Source organism: Polistes dominula, unplaced genomic scaffold (genome assembly GCF_049000335.1).
Source record: "Polistes dominula isolate Pdom_NZ unplaced genomic scaffold, Pdom_raw_medaka contig_80, whole genome shotgun sequence".
Taxonomy (NCBI): Eukaryota; Metazoa; Arthropoda; class Insecta; order Hymenoptera; family Vespidae; genus Polistes; species Polistes dominula.
Genome location: NW_028301111.1, coordinates 2,964,310 through 2,992,259, shown reverse-complemented (window position 1 = coordinate 2,992,259; position 27,950 = coordinate 2,964,310). Strand labels below are relative to the sequence as shown.

General features: G+C 35.1%; 3 protein-coding genes and 1 long non-coding RNA gene across 15 annotated transcripts; 3 read left to right on the top strand and 1 right to left on the bottom strand.

The window, feature by feature from the left end:
* Positions 1–121: 121 nt before the first annotated feature.
* On the top strand, positions 122–2,341 carry LOC107069544 (uncharacterized). The gene is made up of 2 exons (XM_015326951.2): positions 122–435; positions 573–2,341. The coding sequence occupies exons 1-2, from the start codon at positions 416–418 to the stop codon at positions 910–912; spliced, it is 360 nt and encodes a 119-aa protein (XP_015182437.1). The 5' UTR covers positions 122–415; the 3' UTR covers positions 913–2,341.
* Positions 2,342–2,610: 269 nt separating this feature from the next.
* On the top strand, positions 2,611–12,855 carry LOC107069541 (uncharacterized). 10 transcript variants are annotated; one of them, XM_089176708.1, is made up of 3 exons: positions 2,611–2,752; positions 8,245–8,735; positions 8,836–12,855. In XM_089176708.1, the coding sequence occupies exons 2-3, from the start codon at positions 8,263–8,265 to the stop codon at positions 10,202–10,204; spliced, it is 1,842 nt and encodes a 613-aa protein (XP_089032834.1). In that variant the 5' UTR covers positions 2,611–2,752; positions 8,245–8,262; the 3' UTR covers positions 10,205–12,855. The 10 variants fall into 10 exon arrangements, with proteins under 10 accessions (XP_089032834.1, XP_089032832.1, XP_089032836.1 ...); XM_089176706.1 differs by lacking the exon at positions 2,611–2,752 and adding an exon at positions 2,910–3,050; XM_089176710.1 differs by lacking the exon at positions 2,611–2,752 and adding an exon at positions 3,654–3,843.
* Positions 3,550–4,522, bottom strand: LOC149031147 (uncharacterized). The gene is made up of 2 exons (XR_016178013.1): positions 4,383–4,522; positions 3,550–3,657 (listed from the first exon to the last, which is right to left on the bottom strand). It is a non-coding gene; the product is annotated as an uncharacterized LOC149031147 (long non-coding RNA).
* A 673-nt stretch (positions 12,856–13,528) lies between the features above and the next one.
* LOC107069543 (uncharacterized) lies at positions 13,529–27,263 on the top strand. 3 transcript variants are annotated; one of them, XM_089176716.1, is made up of 4 exons: positions 13,529–13,731; positions 15,240–15,587; positions 15,707–16,556; positions 16,701–27,263. In XM_089176716.1, exons 2-4 carry the CDS (start codon positions 15,261–15,263, stop codon positions 16,805–16,807), a joined length of 1,284 nt encoding a protein of 427 aa, XP_089032842.1. In that variant the 5' UTR covers positions 13,529–13,731; positions 15,240–15,260; the 3' UTR covers positions 16,808–27,263. The 3 variants fall into 3 exon arrangements, with proteins under 3 accessions (XP_089032842.1, XP_015182436.1, XP_015182435.1); XM_015326950.2 differs by having other exon boundaries at positions 13,529–14,914; positions 15,755–16,556; XM_015326949.2 differs by having other exon boundaries at positions 13,529–14,914.
* Positions 27,264–27,950: the final 687 nt, after the last annotated feature.

Below are 27,950 nucleotides of genomic sequence, written 5' to 3'. Positions count from 1 at the left end.
ATCGTTGCATCGATGATCTGGACAAAAAGAACTTGTTTGATAGTTTCATATTTTTCTCACCAGATGGCTCCACGATTAAGAATTGTTGGCCTACTCAGGGAATCGTGAATTCAATTTAGTTTACTTTACATTTAATCGTCCGACTGAGAGGTTCGCTTAGGAAGTAAAGCGAAATTTATTTCTAAATACAACGATATTTGGTATTAACACGTGCTTGATAATTTACTTATAAAACGGTATTCCCATTTTTGATTACAAACAGTACATAAATTGTTAGTGAAAAAAAAAACAAAAAAACAAAAACCAAACACAACATTGCAATTAATATTATCATTAATTTAATAAAAATATTCAAATTAAAAAAGAAAAACAAACAAGTAATAACTGTTTATATCGGACGAATAAATAATTAAACATGAGCGGAAAGTGTAATAGGTGAGTGTGTTTACTTTTCTTTTTTTTTTTTTATTTAATTCTTTAATAACATAACCTAATCTTTAAACTTGAAAAATATATGTTTGTTTGGATCAAGTTTGAATAGATATTTATCATATAATATTATTGTTCGTTAGAAAACGTGGTCGTACTGAAGAGGAATCAGCTGAGTTTGTGCCACTGAGTAAAAGAATCAATAATCTTCATATCAATAATTTCTCAGGCCTACAAAAGATTGCAGCAAATAGTGAGAAGTCTCAATCGGAAAATTCGAATATTCCTTATACATCAAGTTATATAAATCCATTACCAAACAGCTCAGCCATGGATGAGAATAGTGGATCTTCTAGTTCAAGTAGTTACATTAGCGAATATAGGCCTGATCTCAGCGTAAGAGATAATCCATTTTATTATGAAACTAATAGATTATTGTTTTCATTACATATGGCACGTATGCAAAGATCTGTTGCCTATTAATAATCATAATTTTACATACATATCCGTATTACGTATATTATTTTTTATTTACATTTAAATCTCATTCGTTTGGAATAACTTTATAAAGTATTAGTATAATAACCGTATTATTCTACTAAGAATTCAATTTAATCAGATATCAACAATTTTTAATATGCATTAAATTACACATTTTGTATAATAAAATGGCTGCTCTGTGGTAAATCTTTCTCAATAATTTAAATTACATTGTTATTTCAATTCGTTTAAAACATTTATTTCTTTGATACCAAAGTTATAACAAATAAGATGTCTCCTTATGCAATTGAATTATGATAATAGTTGTATTTCTAGTATTGGTACGTATTAGTGATAATAATGATTTGTGATATATTTGGCAAAATATTACATACACTTTTACAAATTATATATAAATAGAGAGGAATAGTTTCATCAAAGAAATATAATGCGATAGGATTAATCTTATATATACATATATACATATATACATATATATATATATGTTTTTATTTTTTAACAATAAAATTATAAGTTTATTTTAATGTATTACGTTTAATTAATTGTCATGATGAATTGTAAGAATAAATTTTCTGTAACCTAAAAAAAAAGTGATTCATTGTATTGTATTTTAATGTGAGATTTCAAGTAGTTGTTTGTAAACATTGCAATGTGTGTTTTTAATTTAAATTTTTCCCGCCCCTAAAACCAAACACTTCCTATGAATTAGCCTTAAGACCAGCTGTAGCAGAAGTACGATGTGCGCATGCGCAGAAGTAAAACTCCGAGTACCAATCAGAAAACGTTTTAATCTTCAATATTAAGTAGAAAAATGAAAATCAGCCTTAATCAGATTTGTTTCTCAATCATCGCATGGCCAGGGACACGCATGCACATTGAGTTATTTAGTATAACAGTACACAGTCCTGTTTCCGATCATTTTTATTGAAATAGTGTATTATTTGTGCGAATAGAAACATTGCCATTACGACGAGTAATATAAAGAAACGTTTAATTCAAAAATCATACAAGGTACACCAATAAAAGGCGCGTATTTTGTTCTTTTGCTTTTTTTTTTGGTCTGTTTCCTTCCTTTTTCTCTCTCTCTCTTTTCACACTTTCGCAAGAGAGTAATTAACGTGAAAGTGCGGACATAACCTGTATCGCCATAGTTAATCGTATCTATTAATAAAATGTTGAGTGAAAGATTAGATTCTTTTAATATCATTTTGTCATGTGATTTATGAAAATTCGTCAAAATAGTGTTAAAGACATACATTAATGATGGAAATTGTGTAAACAACTCAACTAGTCAAAAAGACTTAATTTCGATAAAGTGAAGAAATAAATAATTAAAAAAAAAAAAAAACAATGTATATATTAGTGAGTGAATAACAAAAAAAAAAAAGAAAAAAAGAAAACAAAAAGAGAAGGAAGAATTAAAATTTTGTTAATCAAAAACGAAACTTAACCCATAAAACTCATCTGCTAGACGCTCTCTCGTGGGAACGAATGCGCGCGCATCTACGATTAGGAGGCTTGACATTAATGCAGTTTTTCGTTCGATGAATGAACACTAATTGTATTTTAATGACATGTGTGATTAATTAAGTGTCGTGTTAATGAATTAATTGAACTGATAGAAGAAAAAAAAACAATATTTGGAAAAAGGTGAACTAAAAGAAGGAAGTGTAGTGGACATTCGAAGTAAGAAGAGAAATCAAGAAAAATAAAAAATACAAAAACCAAGTGCGTGGACAAGAGGATTGCACAAGAAAAAACTTTGAGATTCTTGCAATCGGATTGGCTTGGAACGAGGCGACACGGAGGCGTCACACAGAGAGTAAGTCGAACGCATGTGGTTGTATTTTGAGTCCCGTCGTCGTCGTCGTCGTCGTCGTCATCGTGGTCGTGGTCGTCATCGTCGTGCATGTACCGTTAACTCGAATTCATTTCACCCGGTTGAACGGAAGGCAAGTCCCGGTTCTTACCGAGCAAACCGATCGTGAGAGAGAGAGTCGATCGCGTACAACCATCGAGTACGATTCGTCGTCGTCGTCGTTATAAAAACCGGAAACGGTGTATATACTTTAACGTACGCGTGTGTGTGTTAAATGCTCACCTAACCAAAATTTCACTCGGTACGTGTATTCAATTATTTATTAAATTTATCAAATAAATAAAAATCTTTTTCTTTTTTTTTTTTTTTTTGATCTCAAATAATATCACAAAATTATTTTGACTTTTTGTTGTTGTTTTGTTTTTCTATCTCTCTCTCTCTCTCTCTCTATTTCTTGTTCATGAAAATTAGCACAAATTGGGGTGTAGTTCGAACACGCGTGTTTTCGTATGACGTGGACACACGATAAAAGCAACAGAACAACAGCACCACAATCATCAGTTGAATTCACTAGTGAGAATAGTAGTAGTTAATAGTAAGTAGTAGCAGAAGGAGAAAAAGGAAGTGAGTGAGTGAGAGAGAAAGAGAGAGAGAGAGCGAGAGAGAGAGAGAGGAGGGGTGGTGACGGCAGTGCTGACGACGACGTTGCTGACGACAGTGGTGTGGTGGCGGTAGTAGTAGTGGCAGTAGTTGTAGTAGTGTAATAGTAGTAGTATTATTAGTAGTAGTAGTAGTGATGATGATAGTATAGAGTGAGTAATAGTAATACCCAGCGACGACAACGACAAACGACGCTACTACTCTCTAACTGGGGGACGAGTGAGTAGTAGCAGCAGCAGTAGCAGCAGCTTTAACAGAAGAAATGAGAAAGTATAGCTGAGTTTTGACAAGCTGAGAAGGTGGAGGATTTTTGAATAAAAAGCCAAGAAGGAAGGCGAGAATTGTTGGAGAGAAGACCAGACGCGCATACGTACGCGAACGGACAAACAAACGTACGGACAGACAGACAGACAGACAGACGGACGTACGTAGAGGTACATACACACATATACGTACACTCAGTTCGTTCGTTCGTTCGTTCGTTCGTTCGTTCGTACGGTCGGGTCGCTCGTTCGCTCGTTCGTTCGTTCGTTCGTTCGTTCGTTCGTTCGTACGTCATTCGTTTGATCAAATCAGCAACAAACTGTCCTATTTAAACTGTTGTTTTAGAAATTTGTATTAAATTAAACAAGGGGGAATAACGACACATTGTTAGATTGTTGAGAGACTGAGAACGACTACGAGATGGTGGTTAGTGGTTGGTAGTGGTGGTGGTGGTGGTGGTGGGTTTTGGAAGAGAAGAAGGAATCGCCATAAGCAAGCAAGCGTCGTTCCCGTGTTCTCTTTTTTTCTCTCTCTGTCTACTACTACTTCTTTGTTCGGGGTAAGTAGGACAAGAAAGAATGAATAGGAAGTAGGAAGAATTCTTTTCTTTTCTTTTTTTTTTTTTTTCTCTCTTTTTGTTACGTTGAACTTTAGCACGACGCATTTCGCTCTCTCTCTCTCTCTCTCTCTCTCTCTCTATCTCTCTCACTCTTTCTCTGTTGGAAGCTTTCTTTTTTTCGTTGGTGGTTAGTAGTAGTTCACTCACTCGTTGTGTTAGCACACTCTCACTCGTTCTCACACTATAATACTTAATAATAATAATGATAATAGTTGTTCGTTGTCGCAATGCGCACCTTTCTGTCACGTTTTTTTTTTTTTCAATCTTTCAACTTGATAAATATATCCACAAAAACTTGAGAAATTTGGAGAGATAGAGAGAAAGGCGTGCCAGGACGGATTTTAAGAGAGAAACCGCGAAACGGTGGCCCACGGAGAGCACCCACCCCAAGACACTAAAATCGTCGCGGGGCCCTCGTCGTGGCTGACGGCTTGGCTCGGGCAGGCTTTGGTGGGGTTGGTCGGAGGTGCGGACAGTGGTTGAGAGGCTGGTGGGGTTGGAAATTGCGTGGTGGTGGGTGCCCGCCGAGGTCTCGGAGGCCCCTCCGTGTGGCATCTCTCTGCCTCTAACCCAACGAGGTGGGGGTGTAAACAACAGCCCTGCCCGTGCTCCTCTCCGATGGCATAGCCCTGGCTTGTTTCCTGCCTGCCTGCCTACCTTACCTTGGTTTGGTTTAGCTTTCTTACCTGTCTGCCTGCTTACCTGCTTATTTATCTACTTGCTTACCTTGTCTCGTTTTACCTTACATTATCTTTGTATATTCACCACGTGTGTTGTGTGTTATGCATGATGTGTGTATGTGTGTGTGTGTGGGTCTCCTCGAACGACTCTTCTCGCCAAAGCATCTTCCTATTTCCTCCCTCTCTCTCCATCTCCCTCCCTCTCCTCTCTCATAGAGCGCATTCCACTCCGATCGCGAAAGAACGACATGGAAAAGGGAGTGAGAGATGAAGAGGAGGAGAGGAAGAGACGATGGAGGTGGTGGACACCCGTGTACCGTCGCGGGAGAAGCCAGCCAGCCCCACGTTTGAGAAAGAGGAGAGGAACGCTTTTAACGAGAGAGACTGAGATAGAAAATGTATATATATGTATATGTGTGTGAGCATGGAAGAGAGAGAGAAAGAGAGAGAGAGAGAGAGAGAGAAACATCAATTGCATTCGTCGAGAGAAAATAAAGCCCTCGTCTGTTAGGTCGTGCTGCTGCTAGGTCGCCACGTAGAAGGAAAGCAAGCAGAAGCAAGCACACAGTATCATCCTTCACGTCATGGCGGCCGAGCAAGCATCACGAGGAAGAAGACGCGTTCGATTTCCGTTGTTCGAGCATTTGATTGGTTTTCCCGTGCTACTACGTGTTTGCCACGTGATGATTCGGTCATTTCCGGCCACGTCATCGTTGCCTCTCCCAACATTACCCATGATTCATTTCCGTTTAACGTTCTTTCATTTATACTTTTACTTTCGATCGTATCGAGACGTATCATCGAACAATGAAATAGAACGTGAACGCGTTAATGTTATTTTAATTACTATTCATCATAATATGCATAGTAGTAATAACAGTTTAATGGTGGTAAAAGGACAAAACAAATTAAAAGGAAAAAAGAAGTTTATATGCTGTAGCTGAAACAGCAACGCCGCCGACATTTAACGGTAGGCCAGAGAAGAAGAAGAACCCAGGTCGTTCTATTTGCCGAACGGCGTCCCTCCGAGTTGTAGCTGAGTCTAAAGGTCGATACACACGTACGCGTTCGTTCGTTCGTTCGTTCATTCGAAAAAAGATGGAGGATAAAAAAAAAATAATTAATTAAAAATAGAGTAGTACAAGAAATAGAACAAACAGACCAAGACAAAAAAAAAACTAGAGAAAGGAAAGCGATAAATGGTAAAAATGCATTAAAGGGAAAGTAGGTATAATAAACTCGGTCGTGTTAATTTGGTATTCCGTGTAGTAGAACTTGGAAATATATTCTCTCTTTCGTGTTGCGTACGTGCGCTCGAGCACGCGCGCGCGCGCGTGCTGCTGCTGCTTCTCTCTCGGGAGAGCAAGAGAGAGCGAGATAGAAAGAGAAAGAGGCAGGCGCAGCGAGCCTTAAGAGAATCGACGCCATTACGACATGCGCGTCTTGCAAAGGAGACCGACGGCCTCGGCCGAGCAGCGGTCAGTCGCACTCGCCGTTTCGCCGACGACGAAAAAGCCAAACGTCCAGCAACCGAAAAGGGGGAGGCTTTTTTCTTAACGCGCTTTTTATTATTGATAAAACTTAGATATCCCATTAATCAGAGATTTTTGGCGGTATTCGGGTGTTCCACGTCGCGTCGCGTTAGGGTTGCGTCGGATCGCGTCGCGTCGTGCCAATCGAAGGAATCGCGAGGGAATAAACGTGGAGGAGAGGACGTGGGAGAGAGAGATCTCTCTCTCCTGGTTATAGGCCGCGCGACACCCTTCTTGGTGGCGTACGGCGGTGCTAAAGGCGGCACCACGGGTAACAAACCTAACCTTTCTCTCTCTCTCTCTCTCTCTCTCAATGCTTCCTGACTCTATCAGTCTCTCTCTCACTCTCTCTCTCTGTTCAACCTTCCTTCCTTCCCTCCAACGAGTGCGTTCCGAAACAAGGGCAAACGTCGCCGTCGTGTCCCACTTCGTCTACCACTGTGTCTACTACTATACTCTGTGCTCCCTCTCCCTATTCTCTCTCTCTCTCTCTCTCTCTCTCTCTCCCGATATTTCGCTTTCGTTCCCCTCCCCTGGGAGTTTCCGGTAGTAGTGTCGTGGCTTGTCTCCCTTCTTTCTTGACGCGTGCCCCTACCCCATCGTGAGCTTTTCGTCTCTCTTTTCTCTCTCTCTCCCTCTCTCTCTCTCTCTTTCTTTCTCTGGGTTGTACGTATCTTTGTTTCTCTCTTTGGGCTCTCCCGTACGACGGGTACGTGTTACTACTTTACGCTGTAGTGGAGTTGGTTGGTGTCAGAAGGGGAGAGAAAGAATGGAGAGTGGTAGAACGAATGAACCAAAGAGAGAGAGAGAGAGAGGATGAGAAGAAAGAAAGAGGATGATAACGGGTGGTAGGAAGGAGGAAGATCGGTGGTGGAGGCTGAGAGAAGGGAGGGAGCGAGCGAAAGATCGGGGCTCTATTTCGCGGTGGGATCCCGCTTTCCCACCTATGCCTTCCCCCCTACCCTCTTTCTGCTCCTACCCCGTAGTTGCAACTACGAGCGTGGTGGAGTGTGGTGTGTGGAGTGGGGTGTAATCCTGGGCCACTTCGGCGACCATCCTCCCTGCTCCCAGATCCCTTTGTGGTGGGGGAGGGGTGAAGTGGGGGTTTCCCTCACCCCAACCCCACCACTACCCCGACACACAGTCTACTCTGACGGTGGCACTTCCACCTCCGCACACGACCGTCGTCACAACGACGACACGACGACCAGAGAGTTGCCTTTTGACTCCCTACCGCTTCAACAGCCCACCACTTTTATAACATACACTTTCGTTAGATGTTGCTTGTGTTAGGCACGGAAATAGAGAGAAAAAGAGAGGGAGGATTGTGGGATACTACGTTCTGGGTGGCTAGAACATGGAGGAAGGGGTTTATACACGAGCATTCATTCTCGAGTATATAGATAAACGTGTGTTAGGTGGTGGAGGAGGAGGAGGAAATGTCGATTGGTTTACTTATAGCAACCTTGGTCTTGATAGAAATGAGAATAAGTTCAAAGATAGTTTAAAGATTTAAGGGCATATCATCTTGCTAACGACATGTATTGTGTAGAATACTTGGGGAATATTATGAACTTTGAAATAAATCATTTAGTTAGAATTTTACATTTCATATTTCAATTGAAACGTAAATAGAACATTAGTTAATGTTACGTAGGATACTTGATAATCATTATGTAATATCTTGGATTCTAATTGTCATTCTTACTAATGTATTTAATCTGTTTTCTTTTTCAACAGACGTAACATCGGTTAAAGATGAATTTCACGCCTTTTCCTGGCTTTGCCACAGGCTCGTTACAACCGGGCGCTGTTCACCAATTTGCAACAGCCAAATTTGCACAAAATTTAACTACTGGTGGTCAAGTCGTCGGCGTTTTATCAGGTGGAGAGGGTGGCGTTCATTATTTAAGACCAGTTGACCCTAATGGCTTTGCTGTTGCTCAAGGAGGCAATAATCAACAACAGCAAATCATTACGCTGCCTATAACTGTACCTGGAAAAGATGGAACTCAACAACAACAAACCGTTCAAATTCAGGTGGTTAATCCCAATGTTTCTCAAAGTGGAAATAGCGGAGACCAACCCAAATATCATATCGCACCTATTTCGTTGGGACAATTTCCTCAAGGTGCAGCAACTGTCCTTACCGTTGCCTATAGTCAACAACAGGGCACTGATGGTCTTCAGATTCAAGTTCAGCCACAAAATACTGTGGCAACAACACAAACGTAAGAATCTTCATATTTCAAATATACTTATTTGTATTTGATTATTTATATATATATATATATATCAATATTAATATCATTTTTATATTATTTCTGATAGGTCGGATCAAACGACACAAAGTACATCAGTGGCAGTAACAACCACATCGCAACAGACGATTCAGCAGACAGTACAACTTCCAGGAGCACCAGAAGGATTGACTGTGGTTGCACAAATACCACAAGATTTGATTTTAAGAGAAGGAATGGAAGAGTCTAAGGAGGATGTGAAAGAAGGGACAACTCCGGTTGCCCTTATTAAAAGAGGAACAGTTAAAAATCAAGGAAACCAGAGTAATGAAGAGTTCATTACTGCAATGCCTGCTGGATGGCAAAGTTTGGCAGCACCAGGTTCTACTGTTGCTGATTATCTTTCAAGGTTACCCGCAAGTACTTTACCTCTCGGTTTGCAACATTTTTTGAAATTTTCAGCCGAAACGATAAAAAGAGAAGCAACCATAGAATCGAGTCCTTTGGGTGCTGATGGTTTAGATGCATCTGGTAGTATGCCGTCTGGAGAACAAGCAGTACAGATTACAGTAGCTGGAGGTGAGTCGATTCTTCCTGATGTTGTTGAAGAACAGGAACCAGGAGCAAAACCTAAAAGGAAAAAGAAATATAAGAAAAAGCCTCCAAAACCAAAAAAGCCAAAGCCTGGTCAAGTTAGTATTGTCACTGCCTTAGATGGTACAACTCTATTTTGTTGTCCTCAATGCAACATGGCTTACCCAGAAAAAGAATTATTGGAACAACATCTTATCGGTCATAAGATAGAAAGGAGGTTTATCTGCGATATTTGCGGTGCTGGCTTGAAACGAAAAGAACATTTAGAACGACACAAACTTGGTCATAATCCTGATAGACCATTCATTTGCTCCGTCTGCATGAAAGGATTCAAACGAAAAGAACATCTCAATCTTCACTTTGTTATACACTCTGGACAAAAAACTGAAGTATGTAGCGAGTGTGGTAAAGCATTCTATAGGAAGGACCATTTAAGAAAACATGCAAGATCTCACCTTGCCAAACGTGCTAAAGAAGATCCACTAAATACGGCTGATACTTCGCAAAATCAGCAACAAGTAGAACAAGCACAGCAACAAACTGAACAGATGCAACAACAATCATCCGTACCGGAACTTCAGCAAATTCAGATACAAGTGGGACAGGGCTCTCAAGCACAGATTCATCAAATTTCTGTCAGCGAACAGTCTACCGTTGTGCTACCAACTGCAGCAGAAACTGGTGCAATGGCAATGTTGCATCATCAACAGCAACAACAACAGCAGCAGCAGCAGCAGCAACAACAACAGCAGCAGCAACAACAGCAACAACAACAGCAGCAGCAGCAGCAACAACAACAGCAGCAGCAGCAACAACAGCAACAACCTCAGCAACAGCAACCACAACAACAACAGCAGCAGCATTAGCAACAGCATACCGCCCCTAGTCAAGCCGGGCGGTACTACAGATTTAATCATCAACAAGCTAGAGGTCGTGTTAGACAAGGAGTATTAGCTGATTGAATTATTATTGAAAATCTTTTCATTGATATCGTGCAAGAAATTTTGTTGATGATGATCATTGTTGCCTAGTAGTGATTAACATAAAACAAAAATAACAAAACAAAAAAAAATGATATCAGCTTGGACCTTAAAATCGCGTCGTGGCTAGGCCGGAATAATAATTTATATTTACAAATCATTTTTTAATGCGCACCGAGCTGAAAACCACGAACAACAACAAAACTCTACAACTACAAAAAAGGCTCGTTCATTCGAATTTTGTTCGTTTTTTTTTTTGCGTACACGTTGTAGCGTACGTGTTGTAAAAGTGCGAATGAATCGCACTATGTAAAATGTTTTCGTCGCCAATCCAGTTCCATGACGCAAGTTATATATAAATGAAGAAATTTATATATAAATATATATATACATTATATATATATATTATATACATATAAATATATGAATATATAAAACATACGTATATACGTATTCAATGTATATATATATTCATATATATGTATATACAATAATATATATATATATATGTACATATAAGTATCATTATACATATATGTATATATATATTTAAACATAACACTTATATAAATAGATACAACAAAAAAATTGATATATTTTTGAAAGCACGAACTGGATTCGCCGAAGATTATTCACAAAGGCCAATCCGAGTTTGGGGCTAAACATTATTTCTTTTTATTCTTTAAAAACAATATTCAAAACAAAAATAGAATAAAAAGAAATAATGAGATAAAAAAATGAAAAAAAAAAAACAAAAAGAAAAATAATAATAATAAAACAAGAAACAAATAAACAACAAGAAGAAGAAGAAGAAGAAGAAGGAAAAAAAAATAATGAAACCCTGTAAATATAAAAAACAGTTTTTCATCCCTAAAACGGAGGATTACTGTGATGTGCAAATATAAAGTGATACGTTTTATTATTTATTAATTTGCTTAGTCTACACGCAATCCGAGATAAAAATGGGAAAGGGATGAAAAAGGAAAAGAAAAGAAAAAACAAAACAAAACAAAATACAGAAAACAAGAAGAAGGAGAAAAGCTGTAATAAAAATCGATAAATCCGCGTTCGATTTTAATTTAGTATTACGTAGAAATCTATTATTATTATTATTGAAGTTGTTGCAGAAAAAAAAACATACAAAAAAAAAAAAAGAAAACAAACAAAGAAAAACAAAACAAAACAAAACAGGAAGGTGTTGTAATCACAAATTGTTCTGATCTATAAATTAATGACAATGATGATTAGTGTATATTTTTACAATAATAAGTGGTACGTGAAAAAAAAAACAAAAAAAAAAAACAAAAAAACACATCCACTTAACATCCATCAATTTTTAATGTAATTCGCTCGCGCGCGTGTTACATCGCATATAAGAGAGAGATTATGAAATAATTGCATTTACAATGCGAAATATCTATGCAAAAGACATTTTTGTTTTTGCCATTCGCATAAAAATAAAAATAAAAATAAAAATAAAAAAATAAATAAATAAATAAATAAATGTTTTTATTCGATTAGAAGGAAGAAAAGAAAAAAACAAAAAGAAAAAAAAATCAAGGAATAGGTTTAAAATTAATTTTTAAATAATGTTATTTGATGTATTTTTATGTGAAAGGAACACCCATTCCATTTATGTGGAAATGACAACAAAAAAAAAAACAATCATCACCACCATTTTTTTTTTTTTTTTTATATTTTGCAAATATTTCATAATCTCGAGTTAATTGTGTCAATCTTTTTTTGTTTTTTTTTTTCTCTTTTTAATTTTTATTTTTAAATCATTTTTTGCTTTGATTTCTTTTTTTTTTTTTTTTTTTTTGGAATGAACCAAAAACCAACTAAAATTGTACAATTTTTATACGAAGGATTAAGTGACAAGATGCTTTTTCCTTTATGTCGTTACATCGTCATATTTAGAAATGGAATATATATTTTTTTTTCTTTTTCAAAGCACACAATTGTAATAATAATTTATCTATCTCGAAGAAAAAAAGTATGACGACGATATTTCGTTGAAGAAAAAGAAAAAAGAAAAAAAAAAAGAAAGAAGGAAGTAATCGTTTAGATTGAAATGAGAACGAAATTTAAATAACTCGGGAAGTTGTTGTTGAGTAGAAGCGAATGTATATTATTAATGAAACAAAACAAAAAAAAAAAAGATGGAAGAAACACATTTCATGAGAAAACAAAAAAAGAAAGAAAGAAACAAAAAAAAAAAATCGCATTGTAAGTATAAGGTAACTGGAATCGGGATAAATATAGTTGTAAAAGAAATATAATTATTATTTTATTATTACTATGATGATAACGATTATTATTTCTTTATTAAATAGCTCATTATTATTATTATTATTATTATTATTATTATCATTATTATTAATTATTAATTATTATTATTAATTATTATTATTAATTATTATTATTATTATTATTATCGTAGAAATTATGAATAGTTTATAAGTCATTTTCATTGTTACTTACATAAATATTGGAGGAGAAAAATAAAGAATACATTTAATACAAAAATAAAACAACGAATTGCTCGGTCAAATTTCGCGCCAATGCTCGTCAAATGCGCGCGCATGTTAAATTACCTGTGGCAAATTTCAAAAAACAAAACAAAATAAAATAACAATTATTGTAAAAAAAAGAAACCTAAATCGATGAAAAAAAAAATATACATATAATAATACTATAAACATATTACACATCCACACACATATATAAATATATATAAATATATCATGCATACATATAAATAGAATATTATATAGTAAAATATTTGTAATATCGAAAAACAATAGTATTATCTCGATATCGAAGATGAATCTCTTTTGTTAGAGTTAGAATCGATAATCGAAGATTTCACGATCGAAAACGCGATTTCACGTTAGTATCTTTGGAGCGAGCGACAGAGAAGGATGGCGAGAGTGAGAGAGAGGGAGAGAGAGAAAGAGGTTGTTGCAAAGGGGGAGAAAGGGATGGGGGAAGGGGGGTGGGAGAGGAACGTAATGGCAGGTCGCCGGGAGCGATTCGAAGTTAAAACCCCAACGGATTCGGGTATTTTCGCCGGCGCGGTCGCGGAGGAACAGGAGGTGGAGGTGGAGAATGAAGAGGTAGAGGAGAAAGAGGAGGAGGAGGAGGAGGAGGTGGTGAAGGAGGAGGAGGGCCAGGAGAGAGAAAAAATAGTTAAGAGGCTGGTACAGTAGAGGGCGGACGTGGGGTGGGGTGGGGGGCGCCGAGACTTGAGGGACAGGTGTCAACGGTACGCACACTACGTCGTCACTGGGCATCCTTTTTTTCCTCCAGGCCCTAAGGATTTTGGGATTTTCATCTAAGTGGAAAAATCAAGCTTCCTTAATACGAGAGAACGCGGCGTGCACAAGGTGGTGTGCCAGCTGAGATAAATGGTAAGCTAACGGCGGCCGCAACGCGAGAAGAGAAATTTTACTCACTCTCTCTCTCTCTTTCTATCTATCTATCTATCTCTCTCTTACTCACTCACTCTCTTTTTCTATCTATCTATCTATCTATCTTTCTCTCTCTCTTTTTATCCCGAACCTCGGGAGAGCGTCGGGGAAAGCTCCCGTGCACGGCCATTTTCTGCTGAATTTCGTGCGAATTCGGCCCCCGCGTATCGACTGGGGGCGCGCGCGGGCGGGCGCGCCGAGAGGGGAAAAGACGCCTGCCTGCCTTCCCCCCTCCTTCCCTTTGCCCTTTTCTCTCTCTCTCTCTCTCTCTCTCTCTCTCTCTCTCTCTCTCTCTCTTTGAAAGTCTCTCCCCCATAGCGGCGTCCTTTCTCTTTCTCTCTCAGTCGTTTAGCCACGCTAGGAGTCCTCTTCGCGTTTACCCTCCCCCCTGACTCTTCGGGTCGTCTCGTCTTCCTTCGAGTTTCCGCACACACAAGCAAGCAAGCAAGCAAGCCCTGCCCATCCCCCTAACGATCATTCTCCCCATCCCTTTCTATCTCTCTCTCTCTCTCGTACTCTCAATTTCTCTCTCACTCTCTCTCTCTCTTTCTGTCGGTCTCGCGTTGTCTCACTCCCTTCGACAGGGCCACCCCGCCGTCGTCGCCGCGTCGCGACGATCCCGGCCGCTACACAGTAGGCTCTTCGTTTTTTCCCTTCTCCCCACCGTCCGGAGAGTACGTTCTTCCAAGCCGTGCACTTCCCGGTGCGCCGGATCCTCTCGATCTCGAATAAAATACACCTCGCGTTATATTCCTAAAAAAAACTTTAAACTGACCACCACTGATCACGACGACCACGACGACGGCAACAACGGTAACGGTGGTGACAACCCAACGCAATTCCAACGTAACGTAACGCAACGCAACGAAACGACGACGACGACGACGACGACGACGACGACAATAAAAATTATCCTCACGCTGTAGTCTCGCGAGCAAAGGGAGTAGTAAAGAGAAAGACAATCACCGTTTGTACAACTAGGAGAAAGGGAATATACCGTGATCATTCGCGTCGTAATCCTGTGTGTCTGTCTATCTGTCTCGACGGGAGGTGAATTCCCCGAGAAAAGTGCTCGACCAACGAGAGACGACGAGGAAACCATGGGGAAAGGGACGTCGTTGCTGTGAGTAAATATCTTTCTCTCTCTCTCTCTCTCTCTCTCTCTCTCTCTCTCTCTCTCTCTGTCTCTTGACTAAAACTTGACGCTGACGGTTCGGAGTGCGTGACCGCGCCTGAAAACTTTATTCTCTTATCCTCGTTTCTTTATCCAAAGAGCAGCTTCTCTTCTTTTCTTTCTTTCTCTCTGTCTCTCCCCCCTTCCTCCCAGCTCCCTACCCGTTCCCTTGCTTCCCTGCATACAGTGTTCCCCTTCCTCCTGCTCCTCCACCCTCTCATCCACATCCTAATACTTACGTGAATTTGTATTGACGATTTTATGAACGTTTTAGGTATATGATTGACGGTTTGCAATGAATTTCCCGCCGTTCGGAGGCCACTTTCCCGGCACTATACCGAGTATCCATCAGTTCGCGACCGACGGCTCCGGTGGTGCTAGCGCGCGTTACGCTAATCATTTTCCCAACCAGCCTCCAATCGGAGTGCCGGTTATGGGAAAGTACCGTCCTGAGACCAACGGCGTACAGACTCCACAATCGCAAGTGATGATGAACAACAAGGCTAATTATCCAAACAGCAACGTCCATCATTATCCCAATGTGCCATATTCTCAAGCTCAACCGGTGCAACAGAGACCCTCAAATTCACCTGGGATGCAAGAGAAACGTTCGTATCATCAGGTAACATCTTTTGTCGTACTCTCTCTCTAGTCCCCCTTTTTGTTAGACTCTGAATATCTACAGACGTACTCGGACGGTCTTCAGAGCTCTAATAATCCATGGCCGATCCCAATTTTTAGCAAGCCACCGAGACTATAAATCAACAGGACGTTTGCAATCTCCTACAGGATAAGGACAAAAGCAAGGATAAGAAGGGGGATGAGCAGCAGCGCAACGGGGACGCAGCTACCAATGGTGGACAACAGGACTATACGATGCATCAACATCATCAACAGCACGCTCACACTCAAACACCTGCCACGATGCCTGCAACCTGGCAGTCCCTTGCAACGCCTGGCTCAACCGTTGCCGATTACCTCAGTCATTTACCAGCCAGTACTTTACCGCTTAGCTTACATCATTTTCTCAAATATTCCGCAGAGAGTATAAAGAAGGAATCTGAAATGGCGCAGACAACATCGGTGGCAGTAGCTACCACTACTACGCCTAATATCATGATGTCACCTAACAATAAGAAAAAGAAGAAGAAGAAGCCACCAAAGGAAAAGAAACCACGCCCAAAACCTGGGGAAATTCGATTGACCACCGCTTTAGATGGTTCAACACTTTATTGCTGTCCAGAGTGTCATATGGCATACCCTGAACGAGAATTGCTGGAACAACATTTATTGGGTCATACTATGGAACGAAGATTTGTTTGTGACATTTGCGGAGCTGGTCTCAAAAGAAAAGATCATTTGACGCGTCACAAACAAAGTCATAATCCTGAAAGACCTTACGTCTGCACTGTGTGCCTGAAAGCTTTCAAGAGAAAAGAACAATTGACGTTACACTTTGTAATACATTCTGGCGAGAAACGTCATGTGTGTACGGAGTGCGGTAAAGGCTTTTATAGAAAAGATCATTTGCGAAAACATACTAGGAGTCATATTGCTAGGAGAGTGAAAGCCGAATTAAGTCAGAACGCTGGTAAGATACTAATTCGACCTTCGACAGATCTTATAATATGAAATTTCATATTTCATTCTATCTATTATCTGTCTACAAAGAAAACGGGTTAATCTAGTTGTATCATTCAATTGGTATATAACAATATTTGTATTTTTATTTTAGGTACTCAACAAAATCAACAACAGAATAATGTATCCAGTATGCAAACGACAACCGTTTCAGCATCGTCCGTTCTTCCAGGCGGGCATCCGGGTCCTCTCCTATCCTGAGCCCCGCCACCAGGGAACTTTCAAGTTCCCCATCCAAACAACATTCTTCATACTCATACTTCGCATCATACTTTGCATCATCATCATTTGGCCGCAGTCAATGTGGCGCACCAATCGAACGTTACTCCGCTTGCTACACCCAGCCATTATCAGACGCACGAGCTCGGCTTTCTAGGACACGTTAAAGATTTCTGAGAGCAGGGGAAGACCTCAACTAAGAGGTAACATTATGAAGCTACACGATTGTCCTCACCTCGAACAGAGTTTCAACGATTTCATGTGGCTCGGACATAGTGAGTTTTCTACATACATTTCATTTGAAAAAGTGATTATAAACGATGTTCTGCTTCTTGCATCCTTTATATAAAAAAAACAAAGTCATTCGTTAATATACGAATGATTATTATAATATTTAACCCTTAACGCTCCTAGTGTGTGTGTGTCTCTCCCAGGCACCATCAATGAAGCAACGTTCTACTCCAAGTGTGCCTCCTCAAGCACCACCCAACTTACGGCGCTTTATTCCAATTGTGGAACAAGTTGGAATTGCCGATAGATAAACCACAAATGACCGTCTGAGCGTTAAGGGTTAAACATTATACACACCATGAATTCTTGCATCCACGATATAATTATTATAAAATACTTGGGCGCAACGAAGACAAACAAAATGAATGAATGAATGAAAAGAAAAGAAACAGTTTGAAGGATGTGTCCAGAATTCCGTTCAACAACACTTTCTCTTTAGAGAGAGAGAGAGAGAGAGAGAGAGAATCGTATTTTATATAGCATGAATTAAATGTGATATACGAGCAAGGATCGAGAAAACAGACACGTTGACAACACACTATAATAATAATAATAATTATAATAATTATAATTATAATAATAATAATAATAATAATAATTAATAATAATAGTATGGGTTTTGAAGTGCATACATAAACTATAATTTCAGTAAGAGAACTTAGATTAGGAGCCTGATTTAAGAGTCTTGCCATACTTACTGTATGTATGAAAAAACAAAAACATATTTTTGTGAGAAGCTTGGTGTTAATATATATATGGAAAAAAACTAAGCTAGTTAGAAGAAGAAGAAGAAGAAGAAGAAGAAAAAGATGAAGATGAAGATGAAGATGAGAAGATGTGCACATGGGGTGCATACGCGAACGGGGTTTAGGGGTAGGTGGGGGGAGATATTGTAGGGAGAGAGAAAATACAATGAATTATATTTTTTTTCTTCGTAATACACACACACACACACACACACGTAGAACCGTGTGCTGAATCGAAAAATAATATTATTGTATTTGCGAATGTATTAATCTCTCTATCATCAGATTTTGATAAATTCGGTTGGATAGTGCAAACGAAAAAAAAAAAGAAAAAAAAGAGAGAGAGAGAGAATAAAAAAAAAAAAAACGGTTATTCGTATTAATGAATCTTTTTAGGAATTATAAGGGCAATTATTATTGATAGATGCAAAGAAAAACAAAAAAACACAAAAAACAAACAAAAACAAAAAACAACATTCGTCCCGTCTATTCTTTAGGTTTTTTTTTTTTAGTTTTTTTTTGTTTTTTTTTTGTTTTTTTTTAGACGTTTTTAATTATATTTACAAAAATTCGTTATAGTACTACTTTGCTCAAAGAGAGATAGAGAGTGATATAAAAACGAAATTTTTTACTTTTTTGATTTTTAAAATAGAATTTATTTAAAAAAAAAAAAAGAAAACAAAAACAAATATTTTATTATATTATATTATATAAAATTATATTATTATATTATTATATTATATTATATTATATATATATATATATTATATTATATAATTATATTATATATTATATTACGTATGGCAATATTCTGTGCACGAAGTTATATTTTTTACTTTTTTGTTTATATATATATATATATTTTTTTCTTTTTTTAATTTTTAATTTTAAATAATTCTTTTTTATTTCGCATACAAAGTTGACAGTATTTTATATTTTACGATATAGTTCCAAAATTGTGCTTGTATATGTATACTACTTTTTATATACATAAGTGCGTACATATATTTATACTATATATATATATATATATATTTTACGATTTATCATAATCGTACTAAAAAAAAAAAAAGAAGAAAAAAAAATCTACTTTTGTGAACAAACTCTTGTTGAGATTGTTTGAAGGGTTTTTTTTTTCTTTTTTTTTTTTATGATTTTTACATTGTTTTTTTTTTTATAGATATTTTTCGTTAGATCTGTTTAATCTTCGTTGAGTACTGATTACATTCGTAAGTTTCTGTTCCTTTGTAAAAAAAAAAAAAAAAGGTACAGTACGTGTATTTAAATATATTAGGAAGGACTGAAAAGTAATGGCGCCGTTACTACGCGTGTCAAATTAAAAAAAATATCTAATTTTGATGATTTTGATTCGTTACAATTATTACAGATTTTTATATCAGATAGACAAAGATTGTTGATTATTTAATTAATTAATTTTGTTTAAATTTTGAGGTTAATAAACGACATTACTTTTCTGGTCCACATTTAAATATATTATATATATATATATATATATAAATATATATTTAGGGTTTCATTATTTTGTTTTTTATTTTTCTTTTTGATACGTGTATACAACAACAAACAACAAACAACAACAACAACAGTACATTTTATGTTAAAATAAGTATACAGTTTTGTTTCTGTAAAACTGTTTTAATTTATAATAACAAACCTTTTGTAAAGATAAAATAACCAACCCTCGTGGACTGTGATCATTTTGGATAAAGGATTTTTCTCACTCTAGTTATCCAAATGAATTTTGCGTTATCAATGTGTTGATTTTATTTTTTATTTTTTGTTTTGTTTCCTATTTTTGTCTGTAATTTTTTTCTTTTTTTTTTCTTTTTTTTTTTCTAGAGTTATCAATTGTGCCATTATTTTTTTTTTTGTTTTAAATCCTCCTTGCCGTTTTCTCTTGCCATACCAATAATAACTGTTCGGTTTTAAGATCGCTCACAACCTATTATCATAACATTTATGTTCGTCGTGAAGTATCTTGTACGTGTTTAAACATTAATTCAACGTCAATATGATGGCGCAGATAGTGTTGAATATGTTTAGGTACTGTATAAATGTAACAAAAACGTATATTGCCTGGTTAGAAATGTGATACGAATGTGGTTTTGTTTTTCTTTTCTTTTCTTTTCTTGTAAACGATGATGATGATGATGATGAAACGAATCAAACGTTAATTTGGTTGTATTTCTTTTGTGCAAAAAACTTTTCATTGAAAGTAGAAAACAAAATGAACATTCTTTGGAAAATAAGAGAATTTAGAAAAGTGAGGATGATAATTTTGAACAATTTAAGACACAATTTATGTGTTTTATACATTTAATATTAGATCTATTGACAAATTGTGTCGATTTTTTTAAATATAAAATTATAATTTGAAACAATTCATTAAATTTCAATTCTTTTCAACATGGCGGTAATTTGTAATATTCCCCTAGTGACGACAAATTGAACTAATGTTTGTTTGAACTTAACAGACAACATTTTGTGATAGATCTAATATCAACTTTATTGAAGTATTATTTATTTGAAATATGATATTTTCATACTGAATGATAATGTTCAATACAAAATAAGAACAATTAATTATTAATTTGATGTATCTTTTTGTAAAATTACAAACAGATGCATCAGATTTTCATGGATATGGACAGACAAATAATTGTTAATACATTTTGACTTATGATCTATCTATAAATTATTAATGTAAATTTGAATTTGAATTTGTTCATTATAATTTTACAAAGGGGAACGGTACAATTGGAAGATACAAATCAATGAAAATGAAAGTTGAAAATTATCCTCCAAACAGTTTTGAAAATTGTCGTTGTTTAAATGCATTTCGCATCATATTTCTAACGTCGAGATGATACGTTTTTTTTAGCAAGTAACACGAAAATTCAGGTTTCGTCAGACCTCAAGTATAATGATATAATAAGAATATTATATAACATACATAGTATATAAACTATAAAAGTTGTATATATCTATATATTTATATTTATATATAGATATATATATAGATATATAAATATTATATATTATAAAAGTATATAAGAGAATGAGCTGTATTAAAATACTCCATCGCCACGTACTTGTAATCGTAAAAAAAAACAAAAACAACAAACAACAACAACAACAAAAGTAAAGAGAAAAGAAAAGAAACAAAAAAAAAAGAGAGATAAGATATAATATACACACACACACACACACATACACACAGAAAAAAAGAGAGTACACTCTAGGATGATGGTACATTTTTTTAGCAAGTAAGTTTGTATACAAGGAACAACCAACCAGTAAAGAAAAATAATACGACATTTAATTGGGAAAGAGAATTAAATTTTAGTGCGCCTGCGAAAGCGAGAAAGAAAGAAAGGAAAGGAAAGAAAAGGAAGGAAGGAAGGAAGGAAGATTAGAATGAAAGAGTGAGAGAGAGAGAGTGAGAGCGAGAAAGGTTGAAAGAAAAAAAGGAAAAGTGAGTTGAAACATGGCGGATCTTTTTAAATGTAAAAGCAAGTCATCAAATGTTGTGTGAAAACATTAAAGAAAAGAAGATTATTCGCAATATTATTATTATTATTATGTATGCGTAGGAGTTGTGTCTCGAAACGTTTGTAGAATGAGATGGAAGACAAAATTATGAACAAAATAATTTTATGACTTATATACAATGAAGATAAAAAAAGAAAGAGAGAGAGAGAGAGAGAAAGAGAAAGGGAGAGGAGAGACAAGTAATTTTTGTTTTTTTGAAAATCTTTTTAAAAAAAAAGATTAAGATTGTGAGTAGTAAAAAACTGACGTAGTAATGGCGGTCTATTTGAAACTCGGTGTTTTTATTATAATCGACGAATTTTTGTGTATTTTTAAAATGTCAACAAAGGACAAATAAGAAATGAAAGAAATTATATTCGTCTCGTCGAGTATTTAAAAGGTTGGTTATTCCTAAAGAAATTATGAAAATATTTCAAATGGGTTCGTTCTCTCTTTCTCTTTGTCTCTCTCAATCTCTTTGTCTCCACACATAATACACTTGATCTCATCTTCAACCCTCTTTCTTCCTCTCTCGCTCTCTTTTTGTTTTTTTTTTTGAAAAGAAACAGGAAAAGAGAAAAACAAAAAAAAAGGAAACTGAACAAACAATTCTCCAGTGCCTTCGCATAGCGCTGGAAACTTTAAATTTGTATCTTCGAAATGTAACTTTTTTTCTTCAACGAGTGAAATTGAAAGAAATATAGCGTTGTGCGTAACTTCTTCTTTTTATCGAACATACACACACACAAACACGCGTATACTTGTTCAACGGTGCGTTATGTGGGCCAGGATGTAGAAGATGACAGGATGAAACTGTCAATTGATAAAACAACCCTTCAAATAAATTCAAATTTGTATTCTTGTGAGCTAGATTTATGATTGAAACTTCATTTGAAGTTTGTTTACTACAAAAATAGAAGATGACAGGGTAGAACTGTCAATTAAAGGAACAACCCTTCAAATAAATTCAAATTTGTATTCTTGTGAGCTAGATTTATGATTGAAACTTCATTTGAAGTTTGTTTACTACAAAAATAGAAGATGACAGGGTGAAACTGTCAATTAAAGGAACAACCCTTCAAGTAAATTAAAATTAGAACTGTCAATTGAAGTTCCCTTCAAGTAAACTCAAATTTGTATTCTTGTGAGCTAGACTTATGATTGGAATTTCATTTGAAATTAGTTTATTACAAAAATAGAAGATGACAGGGTGAAACTGTCAATTAAAGGAACAACTCTTCAAGTAAACTCAAATTTGTATTCTTGTAAGCTAGATGATGATTAAAATTCCATTTGAAATTAGTTTATTATAAAAATAAGTATGAAACATTGATTTGTGAATTTTGGGACTCCCTGTTATTGGAGTGGGGGAAGGAGGAGGTGGTGGTGGTGGTGGGCCCTTTTTGTTTATTAGATAACGCACCGTTGTACCTGCTGCTGCTAATTTCTTCATCTTCTTTGAAAAAAAAAGAAAAGAAAGAGAGAGAGAGAGAGAGAGAGAGAAAGAGTGAGATTGAAAGTGTAAGTGTGTGAGAAAGAAAGAAAGAAAGATAATGGAGAAAAAGTAAGGTTAAATATTTTTATTAACTGAAAATATGATTGTAATCATTGAAAACGACGACGATGATGATGATGATGATGATTATAATAATGACGATGATTAATAACAATAATGATGATGATGATGATGATAATGATAAAAATAATGATAATAATCATAATGATATAAGACCGATAAAGAAAAATGAATATTGACATCTACGTTTGTATTTTTTTTTCTTCAAGAATTTTTAGTATCTTTTTTGAAAACATGTCGGACATGTTGAAAATGAGTTTTCGTATTCAATGATTTGATGAACACACACGTTTAGATATCGTGTACTTAATTATTTGTGGGACTTAAATTGTAAAAGTAATAATATATTTTTGCATTAAACTATTAGAATGTTTTTCTACGCGTACATATATATATATAAATATAAATATAAATAAATTGTCTACTTAAATTGTAAAGTACTTAATGTACTTAATTCGATAGCTTCAAGTTCAAATTATTGGACATATATATTTTGTCATTTTTACAGCGGTGTGTTATACTTTTATGGGGTTGAGAAGGAGTGGTAGATTTCAAGGTCAATTTGAATTTAAAGTGTCATCCATGCATAGCATTGAATATTTATGATATAAATGTTTATATTCATGAAAGAAATGTGAAACAATAATAATTGTAGATACTAATTGATTGAATGTTGAACGTATACAGTCTTCAATTTGACTTCAGACAACTGTATTTTTCACTCATAGAATAAACACACCGCTGTGACTGCATTTTAATCTTTTTTATTGTAATACTTTCCTTTCGTTAAGAAAAGAAATGAAAGAATGCATCGATGATATTAAGCAATGAAAATAAACGTTGTTTAATGATGGATCGTCAAATTTGTAAACATCGTTTTAACACTAGACATACCACCATTTTCAGTATACCTATTTCTACCACACTAGTCAAAATGACTAGTGTATAAACAAAAATGCTTATTGAGCTTTGCTTCCAGTCTTTATTTACTCTTAAATAATAAGAACTCAAATACAGAAGTGAAATGTTACATGAAGTAGACATTTTGAATTAAAATGGCTGATCTGGTATATCTAGTGTTAAGAAAATGAAAATAAAAAGGAAAGGAAGGATAAGGAATGAATGAATGATGATGATAATGATGATGCTATTGCTACTGCTGATAGTGTTGATGTTCAATTGATATGAAAATATGAAATATGAAATGTCAGGAATGGAAGGATATTTTATGTTAATAATATTTGTGTACTCTGGCTCGTTCGGTCGTATATAAACATTTAATAATGTATAACAGCAGCGTGTCGATTAGAGATTAGCGTCTTCCTATATTTTTGAAATGACAGAAGCGTTATTCTCTCTTGAATGAAAAATTACAAAAATGAGATAAAGAAAGAAAGAAAGACAAAGACAAAGAAAGACAAGAAGAAGACGTTCGTCGTTTTTCCATTACGTGAGCAATTGCTCATTCGTTAATGCTCAAAACACGCATTAAAAAGTAGAAAAGTTAACTTTTTCCCGTATTACCTGAATAATACAAAAAAAAAAAAAAAGAAAAAAAAATATTTCCTGAATTTACAGGAGAGTGTCCTGAATTTTCTAGACAAAATACAACTTTTTACGGTTTAACATTGTTGTTTAGAATAATTAATATTAATATTAATATTCTAAACAGCTTATTTTATTGTACTGCATTCATACACATTATTGTAATACGCTGTGCATATATATATATATATATTGAGTGAACCAGAAAGTAATGGCGATTTTCTAACCTCAAATTCAAAATAATACATTTTTAACTAATTTTGATTTTTAATCAATAATATAATTAACCATTGTGTTATCAACATAACCTTTTTTATTTAGTAATACAAATTTTTAATATCGGATCAATCAAAATTAATCAGTTTTTCATTAAATTTATGATATGCGTATTTTACGACATTACTTTCTGGTCCCCCTCTAATATATATACACATATATATACATATATATATATAAATATAAATATAAAATAATCTATTGTTGAAAACAATTAAAAGGATCATTACTGTCAACTGATTTTTTTGTATAGAAAATATTCATCATGTTTCATTGCATTTTTTGTTTTGTATTTCTTGTTTCTTATACAAAACAACAATTTTATAAACTATTGTTACCTTCTTCCATTTTGAAACGTGAACAATTATTACATTAAGTGTGATCCTTTACTTGTTTTGAACAATTTGAGAGATGAAAGGGAAAAAAAACAACAATTGAAGAGATGAAAAACCTTTAGGCCCTCAATTTGTAGTAGGATTAGGGTTTCGAGGCAATAAATAATCGATTATACACAAATATATGTTACACATTGTATAAAAGAAAATGATTTCTAGCAATTCTAGGAATAAATTATTACGGGAAAGAGTTAAATAGAATATTTTCAAGTGCAGACCTTTTGTGTAATAGACACCGTTGTTCTTCAATGGAGGACAAAGATGAAGAAATTTACTTGCGCTAAAAAAAAAACAAAATAAAAAATAAAAATAAAAAAATAAAAATAAATAAATGAAGAAAGAGAAAGAGTAAGGAAGAATAATAAATGCATAAAAGAACACGCCACACGGTACACATTATAATATACAAGCACATTATACACATACATATTAACAATGAATACACAATTCATGTTGTAAATCAAATAGAATTTCTCCGAAGGATGAGTGTAATGGATGAGAACAAATATTTTTCTACGAAACGTCGAAACTCTTAATCGTACTAAAAATCGATCGATAGAGCCAAAAGTGAACTCGATTGAAAGCCTTCGTACAAGAAACGCATGATCTTCGAATGGGTCAAACTAAAAAGTTGTTGAGTTCATAACCTAAAACAAAAAGAAATGTAGCAAAGAAAGAAACGATAGGAATGTGGCCTAATCAATCATTTTAATTATCATTATTATCATTAACACTTTGACTGCCATGTTGGTCACATGAACAGCCACAGCCTCTCCTAAGACATTACAGTCTTTCCTAAGACACCACAGTCTCTCCCGAGACACCACAGTCTCTCCTGAGACACTACAGTCTCTCCTGAAACTCCACAGTCTTTCCTGAGACACCACAGTCTCTCCTGAGACACCACAGTCTCTCCTGAGACACCACAGTCTCTTTTGAAACTCCACAGTCTCTCCTGAGACACCACAGTCTCTCCTGAGACATTACAGTCTCTCCTGAGACATTACAGTCTCTCCTGAGACATTACAGTCTCTCCTGAGACATTACAGTCTCTCCTGAGACATTACAGTCTCTCCTGAGACATTACAGTCTCTCCTGAGACATTACAGTCTCTCTTGAGACATCACAGTCTCTCCTGAGAAACCACAGTCTCTCCTGAGACACCACAGTCTCTCCTAAGACACCACAGTGGTATCATTGTTGACCCAAACGTATTACAACTGTAAAAAACTAAATAAAAATTGAAAGTTACTGTATTTGAATATAACTGATAAATAGAAGATACTTTGAAATAAAAAGTGAACAATTAAAATTGTTTATTAACATTAATTTTGAATAATATTTTGACACATGGCAGTCAAAGAGTTAAATATGAAGATGTGACAAAAGAAATGTAATCTTCCATGTCGACTTGTATTCCCACCGTTTTTTTTGTATTTAATGTTGAATAATTTTGATAGTGTAATTTATGTTTAATCACACATTCCTATCGATTAAAGTAAATATTATTGATTTTTCTGATATATATTTTTTGTTTTGGGTGCGAACGAACAACACAAAACAAAAAAAGCCTTGTACTCTCCTCGTTCGTCAATGAAGAACAAACAAACAAACAAACAAACAAAGAAGATGTTTTAGTTTGTTCGGTTTGTCGTCGTCCACTTGGTGTGCATGCGTGCGTGCGTGCGTGTAATAAAAACACAAAAAAAAAAAAATAATAATAATAATAATAATATACGTTTTCAAATGAATGCGATAAATTTACTTACGCAAAAGGATTGTCGTCGTCGTGGTGTTGTGTTGTGTAATTAAAAAAGAAAAAGAAAAAAAAACACAAACAAAAAAAAAGAGAGAAAAGGAAAAAAGGAGGGTGTGCGAACGAGTGAGAAAGATGAGAACAAAATACGATTCGAATATCGAAGGACAAAAGAAATTGTGGAAGAATATTAAAAAGTTAAACGTATATTTACAAAGAAAAGAAAAGAATAAGATGATGATGATGATGATAATGATGATAATGATGATAATGATGATGATGAAGATGATGATGATGAAGATGATGATGAAGAAGAAAAGAAAACAAATTCCTCGACATAGTACAAAGCATTTTAAAAAAAAAAAAAAGCTCAGTCATTTTTCTTTTTAATTTTTTTCTTTCTATTTTTCTTTTCTTTTTTTTTTTTTGTTTTATTTTATTTTATTTTTAGAGGGGCTCGTCTATTGAATTAATAATGAAACAAAGTAAAAAAGAAAGATAAGCAGAAAATTCAGAAAGAAGAATACGATGATTTGTTGTTTAACACGTTGAGCGCCACGTCAGTCATCGGTGAGTGACACTAGACTTTACGTTGAGGCCACGTCAGTCATTACTGACTGACAGCGTTATAACATGATTAACAACTTTATATGAAATTAAAGTAAATTAATTTGAAATTGACTTAATTTTGACTCAGTACAGTATTAATGGATTTCATTGAAACATTGTAAACATCAAATAACATAATAAGTTTGTATTAAGATAAGAAACAAGGCCCTACAATAGCAGCGCTTCTTAAGCGGCTAACTCGTGGCCTGACGGGGATTCCCTCTAAAAATGGACGTGGCGCTGAACGTGTTCAATTAATTAACCCGATAAAAAGATCAGATTTTTGTTGTTTTTTTTTTTTCAGACATATCCTCATTTTATTATTATTTTATTAATACCTTCCTTGTCCCCTAAATTTACAAAATAAAATAAAATAAGC

What these genes read in the sequence shown, in the direction of transcription:
- LOC107069543 (XM_089176716.1), top strand. Translation starts at nt 15,261, where the DNA reads ATGAATTTCCCGCCGTTCGGAGGCCACTTTCCCGGCACTATACCGAGT. An exon ending in AGAAACGTTCGTATCATCAG is followed by an intron (nt 15,588 to 15,706) that starts GTAACATCTTTT and finishes CCCAATTTTTAG; the next exon opens with CAAGCCACCGAGACTATAAA. An exon ending in CGAATTAAGTCAGAACGCTG is followed by an intron (nt 16,557 to 16,700) that starts GTAAGATACTAA and finishes TTTTTATTTTAG; the next exon opens with GTACTCAACAAAATCAACAA.
- LOC107069544 (XM_015326951.2), top strand. Translation starts at nt 416, where the DNA reads ATGAGCGGAAAGTGTAATAG. An exon ending in ATGAGCGGAAAGTGTAATAG is followed by an intron (nt 436 to 572) that starts GTGAGTGTGTTT and finishes ATTGTTCGTTAG; the next exon opens with AAAACGTGGTCGTACTGAAG.
- LOC107069541 (XM_089176708.1), top strand. Translation starts at nt 8,263, where the DNA reads ATGAATTTCACGCCTTTTCCTGGCTTTGCCACAGGCTCGTTACAACCG. An exon ending in ACTGTGGCAACAACACAAAC is followed by an intron (nt 8,736 to 8,835) that starts GTAAGAATCTTC and finishes TATTTCTGATAG; the next exon opens with GTCGGATCAAACGACACAAA.